Source organism: Parambassis ranga, chromosome 3 (genome assembly GCF_900634625.1).
Source record: "Parambassis ranga chromosome 3, fParRan2.1, whole genome shotgun sequence".
NCBI classification, from domain to species: domain Eukaryota; kingdom Metazoa; phylum Chordata; class Actinopteri; family Ambassidae; genus Parambassis; species Parambassis ranga.
Window position 1 is genome coordinate 13,329,353 of NC_041024.1, and position 13,133 is coordinate 13,342,485.

General features: G+C 38.8%; 1 protein-coding gene across 3 annotated transcripts in view; it reads right to left on the minus strand.

The window, feature by feature from the left end:
- The window catches only part of furina (furin (paired basic amino acid cleaving enzyme) a), a 59,343-nt gene that overhangs the window by 23,789 nt on the left and 22,421 nt on the right, over positions 1–13,133 (minus strand). For all 3 annotated transcript variants that reach the window (XM_028402790.1, XM_028402791.1, XM_028402792.1), the window contains 3 exons: positions 6,660–6,758; positions 1,942–2,037; positions 23–151 (listed from right to left, as the gene is read on the minus strand). In XM_028402790.1, the coding sequence (XP_028258591.1) occupies positions 23–151; positions 1,942–2,037; positions 6,660–6,758 (324 nt within the window). The remainder of the gene's footprint in view (positions 1–22; positions 152–1,941; positions 2,038–6,659; positions 6,759–13,133) is intronic.

The following is a 13,133-nucleotide window of genomic DNA, read 5'->3' on the forward strand; positions in this document are numbered from 1 at the left end:
GCTAATTGAGATTTACACTCACATAGTTCTGCATCAGATCAGGATGGTTCTTCTCTATTCCATCATCCAGGATGGACACCACCACACCTTTACCTGTGTAGCCCAACTGCCATGCAGCTTTGGCATTCAAGTCACGGTGGTTGCTGTTGTACTGAGGATAGAGGAGACGAATAAAGAAGGTGAAATTAAATGATCTAAGAATATTGTATGAGTTAGCGTTTAGCCAACGCCTTTACAGAAAAGGACATTTAAGAAAAGACCAAGCTTTCAATGAAAACATCCATAAAAAGGTGATGCTGACTGGATTTTGGCCATACTCTTACAATGAGAAAATTATCAATCAGGAGAAGACAGTACTGTAGTGTAGCAAAGTGTCTCTATTTTGAAAGCATCAGTAGGCCTAACACAGCTAAATTTATTACATATATTATTAATATCAAGCAACGCAAATGTCAAGAGGATAACGGTGTACGGTAATGATTTTCTATGCTTTTGATAGGTTTCTGACATTCAACTTGACCTTTGGTCAAAAGCCATATCTGGCTTTTCAACTAGTTCAAAGCTCATATTTTCACAGAGCACTGTTAAAACATAATGTGTTTGATCAACCTTTTACTATTATTTTCCCGTCACATTTTAGGCCTATGAGTGCAGTTCAAACAAGATTAGATTAGGTTTGTTTCTCAACCTTGTTATGGCAGTGACACATAACCATCACAAAGAAAATCAATTTAAACTGGCAGCTGTGATCTGCAATGCTGCTTCAAAACACTGAGTGAATAATAAGTCTGATGTGCAAGGTTTCATTTTGAATATTCATCAAGTAAGTACATTTCCTTCTTCTTTAACATCAGCATTCCTTCAACCCTTCAACGCACTGACATCTTGAACACATGGCTCTCTGAGACATGCTCGTGATTTATTGATGAAAAAAGATCATTATTTAGATAAACATCAGACAAGTATTAAATAATCATTGTAGCAGCAGATGTTGACCATTAGCGTCTGTCCATCAAGGACAACCTGCCAACAGACCCACCCTCAGTCCTCCCTGGCCTGCTAGGTTCAGTTTTAATGAGGCTTAGATTTATTGTGAAGACAGAACATGACGAGAACATTGGTGCAACATGAGAATCTTTGCTACACATCACCTCAAAAAAAAAAAACACACAAAATGTATATCACAAATTAAAGCAGCTCAGCAGGAATCTCTGCTTTTAAAATGATCATGCTGACAAACTCAAAAGGGAACCGTGATGGGCAAAAAATTTATGATTAAATACAAAAACAGCCAAATAAATGAAAGTGGTTACCTGGTTTTACTATCAGCTAACTCTGACCTCGGCAGAATATACTACAACCGTTGCTGCAACCAGACTTTTGTCCATGATGCAAGTCTGTTTTGCATCAACATGAATCTTATTTTGCCTAAAGCAACCTCACAGTAATTGAAGCAAGAGTGGAGCTGAACACAATATCTTAGGAGTTGTTACTGCTGCTTTAAACAGGCCAATGTATCAGTGACATTCTTCAAGTCAAATGTAAAAGTCAATCAAGAAAAAAAACAAGAGCCCTTCAAGATGAATGACTCCTGTCTTTCACTCTGCTCTCTTGCTGTGCTGTTATAGACTAAAGTAATCTGTCAATTCCAAGGCACTCTGTTTATGTAAGAATATTCCTATAATAACTGCTAAAGCTAAATCCTTTAGGCAAGACTTCTACTTTGTCTTCGGTAAATAAGACGAAACATTCCAGTATTCCACACAAACATGGTGCCTGGGATTCATACTGGCGTGTCTTTTGACTCCGCAGAGACATCACAGCCTCAAATTTAATTACTTGTATTGACTTTGAGCAGATAAAATGCTTTACCAGGCTGCAGTGGTGAATTATGTTACACAGACTGACACAGTCTTTTTATTGAGCAGTGTTCATACTTACCAGGTACCATTGGTCTTTGAACTTAGGATCTAAAGGTTCTTCGAAGACATCTCTCTTTTTTCTCCTTTTAACCACCTGTTGCTCTGCCCATGTCACCTAAAATAAGGGGGGACAAACATATGAAGCGTTTAGTAAAGCAAACGACTGCTGCTCAACACAATCAAAAAAACAGCACAAGAAACAATTATGTGCTGGTCATGAGTGTGACTATGTCAAATGAATTAATAGAGATCCCAACTCTCAGTGGGACGACAGCAGACAGAGTGAGATTAGAGGCACAGGGCCATCGTGGACTTCTCACTAATGAGACACGCTCATGAATTCCAGAGCAGCCTGGGACTAATTAAAATTTCTGGTTCGTGTGAAATTGCATGCACCCAGATTTATTATGTTTAGTGTCCACCTAAACATGGATGCAATCTAAAAGCATACAACTGAAGATACACATAACACAACCCAGTTGGAGAAAGGTTTTCATAATGTCAGAGCTCCTGCAGAAAGTGTTGACAGTAGCAGAATGCAAACACTGAAAATAAGTCTGCATCGTACTCCCTCTGCAGAATTGTGCTTGCTGTACAGCAAAACGCCTGGGTAGATGAGAACAGAAAAAATATGTCAGAGCCAGAAGATGGGGAAATGCCTGCTGCAAGGACGGAGCACCTGATGTGAAGGACAACGAAATCACAGCCCACCTCTCTCCCTGCCTCGACAGATCACTAGAGACTCAAGAGTAAAAGAGGAAAGAAGTAATGAAGGTCACATTAACTGCTACATTGAAGCAATACCAGTTCAACACTGACAAAAAAAAGGCTATAATGGAATAATTTCACTTCAAAGAGCTAAGAAGTTTCTGTGTGAGTTCAATCAATCTAAGTGAAGAAGATACTTATTCCAGGATTCATTCGATTCCTACAGGGGAGACCAGGTCGGCACTGTGCGGTGCAGTGGTGACACTTTTACTAAAACTGGACAGCTTCGTTATCTGCCACAGGCGCACTTAGGGAGTGATTCAATTAACACACTAGCTAAATGGCATATTAGTTCTGACAAAGACAGATGAACGTTATGGGATTTCAAACACATTCAGCTGGCCTCCTACAGTCATGTGCATTCTGTGGATGGGTGAATGCCATCTGTACACAATGAACACAACAAAAAACACTTTCACACCATGTTGAATCTGACAGTTTTCATATATATGCACAAAAATACATTAAGAATATGTCTAAAAAAAGGAAACTGGCAGTGGAGACGTTTTTTGTGCTTGTGCTGTTAGACTGTAGTTTGATGGAAGATATGAAATCTTATCTCCTGTATACAGAAAAAGAAATGTCTGCGTTTTAGTGCTTCTGCATTTTACTTTGGTAACAATAAGAAAATAAATCAAGTCTAACATCGTGCAGTAAAATGTTTTAGGATCAAAACCAACCACAAATAGTTCAATATTGTTTCTTACAGCACTGAATCAAATGATATCAGATTTAAACTGATTCTTTGACATTTTAGCAGCTCAGGTCCCTTGTGTTTCAGATCATAAAACCATCTAATTGGATAGAGAACATGTAATGGACTGACAGGGCAGTTAAGCCACAGAAAGACTGCTGGGCTTCTTTCTGTCAACCTTTAATAATGTTTTTTTTCCTTTAAAGAAAAAGGTTGTATTGATTAAAATGATCTTTACAGACAGGCACATCTGTTACTGACTACACTAGTCTTCAGGCAATATGACTGCCATGCTTTTTTTGCTCTGCAACATCAGGCAGTATGCAATTTCCCTTTCTCCAGCTCCATATCTAGTTTCCAATCACACATTTGTTTCACACATAAGTAGGTTAAATTTTTGCTGTAGAACATTTTCTGGCTGAGTCTGCTTGGACTGCACTGTGTCTATAATGGTTTAGTGTTTTTTGGTGTTTCAATTAAGTTTTGATTTGGGCATATCTTCCTCACACAAGGCACGGTTGCCTTGTAGTGCACTAGGTGATGTCTAGGTGCAAAGGCATTTGCCACTTCTGTTTGGTTGAAGAAACCACTTTTACATTGCACAATGGATTCAAATTTCTATTTTTACTGTCTGACCTAGTAGCAGTCAGATCTTATTGCGTAGTCATAGTCCTATGACTTACAGCAAACATGCAGATTTGCTTCAGCACAGTAGCTATGCATCTTTATTTTAGTGGCACAACTTATTTCCTGTTAATTTGTACAACCACTCATCTCTGTGTCACACAGAGTTGTGGAAAATGTCCATCAAAACCTAGCAAAGGCTTGGTTTTCCACTGATTAATGCATTAGGGAATACATATAGGAAATTATGGCAAAGATTAGTAGCATGGCAAATGTGTTTTTACAAACTATTCACACATTCGTGCATATAGAGCAGGATTACAGAAATATATCTTTATCATGACAACTTACATCATTCACCAATTGCTTTTAAAACACAATTCCAGGAGCACTGTGCAAGAATAACATACTGGTGCTGAAAATAAACAGGAGCAAGAAGCCAAGTAAGTCATATCTTTCACAGCCAAACAGATTTCTTACTTTGGCAGGAATATAACAACAAACATTCCCCCTTACTATATAGCAATTTTCATTTTAGGATTCCTTTGAAACTACTTAATAGTCTGTGACAGAGCACAAAGCATCCCTGAAGTTGACAAACAGCATTTTTATTATAAATGGGCTTTGAAAATGAAAAACTGTGTCTATCTCCAACGCCCAGACCGATCCAGTGCAGAGCTAATGTTCACAGACAGTGTTTTGGCTCGTGTTTAGGTGGAGAATGATATCTGTCCAACAAATAGAATCCCCACCCTACTCATTCTGCCCACCCACTGCTTTGTCCTGCTCATTACACAAACACAGCATCCCTGTGAGGCTAAATGAAAGCCTCAAATAAAGCCTCATTACCAATCAGTGACATTTATACTGTATTATTTCATACTACAGCTGCTACCTTTCTTACCACAGTGATGAAACTCACAATAAACCAAACAAATCATGGTTAAATGGTTAAACTAGAAACATTTCTAGAAGTCGTCCTGTCTGTCTATTCCTGCATGACCACTGATACAAAATAAAACTGTCCACCATAACCAACAACAGATTAAGACAGAACTGGTGGATGGTGGCAGCAGAAAGATCCTAGCTTTAAATCTTCAATAGACCCTATAAACGGGGCTTTGCCTTTGAGATCTGGCAAAGGTCCAGGTGCTTTTGTCAGTAATTAGACACTCTTCAAAGAGAGTTTACTGAGCCTTTTGTTCAGGCTTCATCTCAACCAGTTTAAAACCTGCAGACAGGGAAATGTATTTGCAATATTTTTGAAAAAAAATGCAGCTGATGCAAATGAGAATCATATTAGCAACAATCTGCTGATTTAAAAGCTTTGATCAGACCGCCAGCTGCAGCACAGCTACAGCAATGTATTGATGTTTATATGGACGAGAAGTGGAGGGGACTGGCAAAACTTGCAAGTTACGGCAGAATATGCATCACACCCTCGATAAAATAAACAAAGGAATAAAAGAAAAACTGGTATACGCTGACGGACCCTTCCTGAACAGACCGGAGGACCTGAAAGTTTACCACTCCACTTTTTAAGAGGTGCTGTGGGAAATGAGGAATTCAACAACAGGAAATGGAGCTGCAGTGTTAAAGGAAATCCCAAAGAGGGAGGTGGACCAGTTCTAACATATACACAAACACACCCAGCAATGTTGCTTTATTCCCAGTGTGCACCTGTACTGTACAGATACACAGCATAGCCAGTGATAAGGCAGGTTTCACAACCTTTTTCAGGCACTACCCAAGTTTTGAAGCATGTGTTGCTTCTGCAGATGCACTTTTATGTGTTTGCATGGAGATTTATCCAAACTATTGTAACAGACTTTGACATTCTCTAGTGTAATGATGATACTCGGGCTCAATCAGAATACAAATGTGTTAATGTTGTTTCAAGAAATTACAGAGATGGTTTCAGTTGCATTTACTTTAACAACGAGAGCATTTCAAAGATACTAAAAAAAGGTAACGTTCAAAAAATCCTGTTTGTTTTGAATATTTGTATAATTTTTTATGTTTGAAGTTTCCATCAAAATGCTCCTATATCTCTTTTCTCAGCTGCACACCCCCTGGAATTCTCACAGCTATAAATGTTAATTTCACACTCTTCCCTTTGTCCTTCCCAGTTGGGCAGGGCACAGATCCATTTTAACACTAACCTCAAACAGCCTGAAAATACAAAAATGTGAATTTTCAAATTAGTCAAGGATGAAGGATTAGGTCCACAGAGGGGTGCATATATCTGGGGAGAACCACCAGCTTCACCTTGGAGCACTTAGGTACTGTAAAAGGGAAAAACAACAACTCTAAGACAGCCATTAAAAAATACATAAATGAAGGCTTAGGGTTTTGGTTCTGGTGACTGTGAGCTTCTGTATTTTACTTTGCTTCTACCATCTTCTACTGTCTCTCATTTTGTGCTGATCAGTTAATAACTAAGTGAATAAGGTGCCTGAAATTAAATTTGGTGAAATTAAGGATCTAGAGAGTGGTGCTTATGATCAAATGCTGAAAAAAAGAATCATGTTGTTCAGCCCAACTAAACTCACACCTTTACTTCTCATATGTATCCACACACTCACACACTTTCTCCCAATTAAACACTTAAACAATAAAATCCCATTCTCATCTGTGACAGGAACTCTTACCTTGGGATCACTTTCTAGACGGACCTGTGTCCCCCTGTGATCTGACAGTGATCTCTTCACCACAGTGCGATGCCGGAAGTGGTAATAATCACCAAAGACCTAGGCACACAAACAAGTATGATCAGTTATCACACAAAATATCTTTCTATAATACATCTATATATAATCAAAGCTTAAATAAAGTATGGCATTTATTTGTGTGTTGAGTGACAGAACAGTTGTGTACAAAGCAGTAGCCAGTAAAAACACAAGGGCAACACAAATAATAACAAATAATGCATGTGGTTATCATTTTATCACATAATACTGATGTGACAGAGACACGTCTGACTTTTATTATGATATAACAATCTCTGCTCCGGCTGTCTCTTCGTTTTGTGGTGACTACTTAGGCTGATGGTCTGTCAGTTGCCAGCGACATGAGAAGTGCTCACACTGCTTATGGAGATGAAGCTCTTTCCTTATTTTATTTGGGCAAAAAAAAAAAAAAAAAACTCAGTTCCTTGTATCAACATCTCGACTTCGACTTAGCCAATATAAATCCTATATGTGAACGGTAATCCACTGCACTCAGCTAATACAGTATAATTGAGGCTGTTAATATTAAGCGTGACATTCTTAAAATAGGTTGTCAGGGATAATGAAAACCCCTTGAAAACACAGCAGACAAGAAAGACAGCTCAATAGACCTACACATTCTCTCTTATTTAGGAGAGAATTTATTTTACACCCTAATAATAAATTAAGTCATTTATTCGTTGAAATACTACAGGTTGCTTTTTTCAGGGTTAGCTTGTATTCTACTACATATTTTACAATCATTGTGATACATTATATAAAAATACTTTCATTAGATCTAATATGACCCAAGCTTTAAATCTTTAATAGACCCTATAAATGGGGCTTTGTCTGCAGTCTATGAGATCTGTCTAGCAGTCAACCTATCAAACTTCTATAAAAGGTACTTGGGTGCTGTTACCTCCATAAGCTCAGATAATTAGAAAATGTATTATTTAAATACATTTTCCAAGCAGAAACATACATATTCAGCACAAAAAGAAAGAAAGAAATCTACACATTTGTCAATGGTAAGGGATGTTTTGTGTCCCAGATCAGGCTGATGCAAAGCGAACGTACTGCAGTATGTACTGCAACATTCCTTCACTCTAAAAGAGGCACAGCTCAGTACTCCAACCTTCTTTGCTCCCATTCAATCACAGTAAACAGGCCGATTCCAGCCAGGCTGACACAAAAAGGCCTTGCATACAAAGCTTGTGGACAATACGGAGGCAATAACCATGAGGGAGGACATACTTAGAATAATACTCAACTCAAGAGGTGGGGCTACAAAACCCACAGGTCTGTGTTTATGTAAGTGTGTGTGTATAAAACCATTAAACAACAGGACCAAAGAAAGAAATAATGAATTAAAAGGGGATAAAACACTGACATGCAAAGGCATTAGCTTTACCTACAGTCCCGTTTCTGAATAAGAGGAGAATAAAAGCAGGTAGCAAGTCCATTGTGTCAACCCACATAGGACCCTGAGAGGCTGGACAGTGATCAAAGACATGGGTGGAGGGTGGCAGAGTCCATTAAGCAACTTTGAATAAAACAAGTCAAAAGATCCTTTCAGCCAGTGTTTGGAGAGAACCTGTTTCAGCTTAAGTGCAGCTAGGCTAATTTGTTGATATCCTACAACATGCCAGTTAAGAATATTACAATGGCTGCAACCTGCATTTATTATTTTAATTGAAGGCTGAGTAGCAAATGGAAGGGAACACCATCACTCTTCTTCGGCAATGAAAAGTACTTAAAAAAAAAAGTCTAAATTAAATCAAACTAAAAAACTATAATCAAGGACAATTTTTTTAACTACCAATTCAGTGAAAAAGAATAATACTAAACTCAAGGAACAAAAGCAAAATTTAAAAACATACATTTGTTCTATTGCTAAAACCCTTGAACAGATGCTTCTATGGACAGAAACAAAGGTCAACTCCCCTTAAAAACAACTCAGCTGTTACATATGCACACACACATTCCCTCCCCTCACTGGCCAAAATGAAGCCCATTCAAGTACTGCTAAATGTCTTTCCCGCAGCTCAATCATCATCTGGCAATCAGCAACAACACTTAAGAGCTTATGTTTTCGACAACTTAATCTCAGGACCACATTGTTTCTGTGGGGTTTAACTGCTTTCCACTGGGGAAAAAGGCCATTTACAGCACAGACATTTAGATGGAAATGTGATGTGGAGAGAGAAGGATCGGGTCTTGTGAGCGATTACTACTGATGCGATAAGCTAGTCACTGTTACAGAAGAACAGGCTTTACCAGCCTGTTGCTGAAGTGAGGCATTAATCCATCAACCTCATTAAAATGCACGGTTACCGACAGTGGAAAATTACTGTCTGCTGGTTTGTTTGCATGTTTGCTCCCTCCCTGCCTGCCAAATTTACCTTGTAGGAAGGCACGTATCAAAAGGTCTGGTGTCTCATCTCCAGAGGCTGTTGACACAATTATGTTTTACAAAGAGCCAAACAATGTCTGGAGACAAATTTGGAAAGGGGTTTAGGGCTGCAATAAAATGATAGCAAACTGCTTTCCATACTGAGCCACAAACATTAGGAGGGCCTGGTGATTTTGTGAATTTCAGGCCATTGCTACGTATTCAGCTATGACAATCATGACAAGATTGATGCATTTGGTTTGAGGTTGCCACAAGGTACTGCATTACCATGACTTGTCTATGCATCAGTGAGTTGATAGAAATTGAAAGAAATGAGGCTTAAACGTGCATAAGTGATATCGCCTTCTAAAATAGTTTAACAACTTGTTTATATAATGAGACTGGAGTCTAATTGCTCACTGTGGTGAATGGGCAGGGGCACAGTGACAGCTTGATGTAACAAGCAGTTTTTTTTAAAAAACATACAGCAGCTCTAGCAGCCCCCACACACCTGAAAATGGGTTTGCACAGCTGGTCTGCCTTTCTGCCAAACAGTCATTATGTGTTCTCTTCTTATTGTTTCCCCCATTTATCATGTCTCCCACAGCACTCATTCTGTCTACTCTTACCCATTAACCTTTAGTTTTATTTAACATCAAGGTTATGTATGTATTGACAATAACATGAGCTCAATCAGATGTTGCAGTAGTTTGTGAGTAATCATTTTCTGCCTGACATACATGTAGATGAAGAACACATCTAACACAGGTACAAATACTTGTATAGCAAACTGGAGCTACAGTATTTATCCACATGCTGTTCTCAACAAGCTACCAGCCACATTCCTCCACTGTGTTTATACAATAAATACAGATTATCATTCTTGGCAAAGTCTGCCGTTTACCTCGATTGTTCAGAAGTAGTTTGATAAGTTCATTTAATGATGCTGCTGACAAAAACAAGAGGATTAAAACAGATGGTGAAGTATGGGGCATTTGAGGAAGGAGCACAGGCTGAAGCAGCTAATAATATCTACCAGGATCTAGGAGCAAGAGAGGGTGTTTAGAGTTTTTCCAGAGGGTCTTCTGTGATGTTCCCCTTCAGGGATTATTAACATTCAGAGGTCTTGTTAACTGATGGGAAACACAGCCTAGCTGATACAGTTTACATAAATAAATGAATCTAATATTGTTTTAAATGTCATATCTGATAAGACCACTTTTTGTTATTTGCCGGGAAAAGGGTGCCTGCATAATTTCAGGAAAAACATGCTTTGTTGACACACAGATGTGATGCAATATTCGCAAACACCATGGCATGTTTACTACTACTTATTAACTTGTGAGTACACACTAACCTAATCAAGTAAAATGATTTTTCTATTTTACTATGGAAAATTGAATAATGCCTTGTTGGGTCTCTGCATTAGTAAATGAGACATAGCAAATCGTCCACTGCAGCACACCTCGACTTTATAGAGAGGATGAGCATGTAAAAAAAGTTTACAGTGTCATGATAGAACTGCTGCAGGGCTGTTGGCTCACGGGTTGACGAGACAGGTTCTCAGATGACTAACTGTTTGCAGTGCCTTTGTGGTGCTGTGACGGTAGAACCAGAGAAGCACAAGACAGCACACACAAGCCTACAGGCAAAACACAAACCCCCATTCTTTCAGGCTATTATAATCAATTGCAAAAAAGTTAATACGTTTAAAAAGTACACATGCAATTACTCTGAAATAAAAAAAACATGCCAGTGACCTGATAAATCCTTGACACTTCCTTTTTTGTGTCGTTCCAAATTTGGAGTAAAATTTTTCCTCAAAACAAAAATACAAATTCTTCAAACTTAATTATATATACATACCAAAAAGAAATGTAAGCTTCAGTTTGAGAAGTTGTAGAGAATAATCTAATGCAATATTAATACTACTATATTATATATTTAGCACAATTTTCATTTGAACAAATATTTTCACAAATTAATTTAAATCCGGTTTCACAGTTTAAACCTCACAAAGTCAATGTACATCACACAGTATGAGCACAGACATTTTAGGCTTCATACACTACAAAGAGCATTATCCGTATTATGTAATGACTGCTTGCTGTTGCCTACTTTACAGGCATTTTTACAGTCAGTTAAAAGCAGCAGAGATCCCCCCCCCCCCCCCCCCCCCCCCCCCCCAAAAAAAAGCTGTTAAACTCTAAAGATGTTCTTTTTTAAATTCCAAAAACCGAGCCTGGATTCCTACCATATGGAACTTTCACAGACAACATCAATGAGTGTGAAATCAAGAGGGACTGCTCCTATAGACTGCTGTGTGATCAGTGTCACAGAATTTCCAACTTGATGAATCTCTTCTCACACCTGTGTGAGTTGTCCGACAGGCGGAAACAAACAACTTTTCATGATCAGTCTGCTGGGAAACAGAGGTCGCCGCATCAGAGTCATATTAACAGCTGAGAAATAATCTCTCCAAACACGTAGCTAACTCTCATACAGATGCCTTGATGAGCTCATCCTCATTAGTGGACTGCATCCATTGCTGGTAGCCAGTTTGTGTATAAAGAGGTTTGTGTGTGTGTGTGTGTTCGGAGAGGAGAAACTCAAATGAAGGAAATTGGAGAGATGGGGTGGAAGCAGGTTTTGTTTTGTTTTATCATGAGGGAAGCAGTTCTATCACGGGGAAGGGGGGGATGATTACATGTGACACTGGGAGGGAATACTAAATCTAATCTGAGCCTTGAAACTATAATAAACAGCACTGTAAAGCTGACCTGCATTAAGTTAAAGAGGAAACGTGATCTTTACAGGAGGAATATAACACTTAGTTATTACACACACAGAGCAGATAATCTCTAAATGAGAAGGCTACGCCTAGAAACCCCTAACCATCTAATATTTAGGTGACATATCATATCAAAGGATTTTTTTTGTCTCAATGTGGGACAAACGTGAAATGTGACAGTGATGGGAAATACAGTAGGTTTACCATGAATTCATTGCCATTTTAACTGAGGTAGTTTCCTTCAAAGCCCAAGGGCCCCCTGCCAGGCGCGCTGGAATAAACGGCATTATATAAGTAGACATGAAAGCACGCTGCATAAATTCCTGGGATGGACAGAATTAATGTGCACTGATGAATAAGCATGAGCAGGGATATTAATACAGCAGTGAGTCACAAAAAATGAGGACCACAGCAACAGATTTTAACACTAAACTAAATGAAAAGGCAGACAATTTTAGCATCTTTACCTGGTGTTTGCATTTTAAGAAGTGATCACTTGAGGGTTGCATGCACAGTGGGTTTACAAGTGTATACAGAGATAAAATCCTTGATGGTGAGTTCGACAGCTGAGTCTGAACCTTCTTCTATAAAGTTAACAGTGCATCAAAACTGGCAAAGGAGCACTCCAGATACAAATGTTTAAACTACAAGGACACACATAAATGTGAATCTTCATTTTAAGTGTAACCTGTTAAATTTTTCCTACCCCTCTACGAACAGACAAACAGACAGGCAGGCAGGCAGGCAGGCAGGCAGACAGACAAGCACACACACACACACACAATGAAGATGGTGCAAAAGGTGATCACCAATGGGACAGGAGCTAATAAGATTTAATTCTGTCGTCTAATTCTATCTCCCCTTTTGACTTTCAGAGCAAAGATAGAGCACTGCTGCTGGACAGAAATATCAAACAGGTTCTTACCTTCCAAATGAAGGACCACTGGGGCCATTTGAGTTTTCAAGCAACGATCCATTTAAAGCATTTCCATCACTGTCCTACAGAGGACTAGTCACTTTTGTCTCTGAATTCTCCACAGATAGCCACAACCTTTGCACTTCAATTTAATGGACTGTCATGAGAGTCTCCCTCAGGTGCTCAGCAGCCACATTTTGAATATGACTTTGGCAAAAATATGGAGGACATCTTGCTTCCACACTGCCTTCTTAAATATTTTTTGTTGCAGTTGCATTTCACAGCACTTGGTTTGACATACAGTATTTCTCCTGG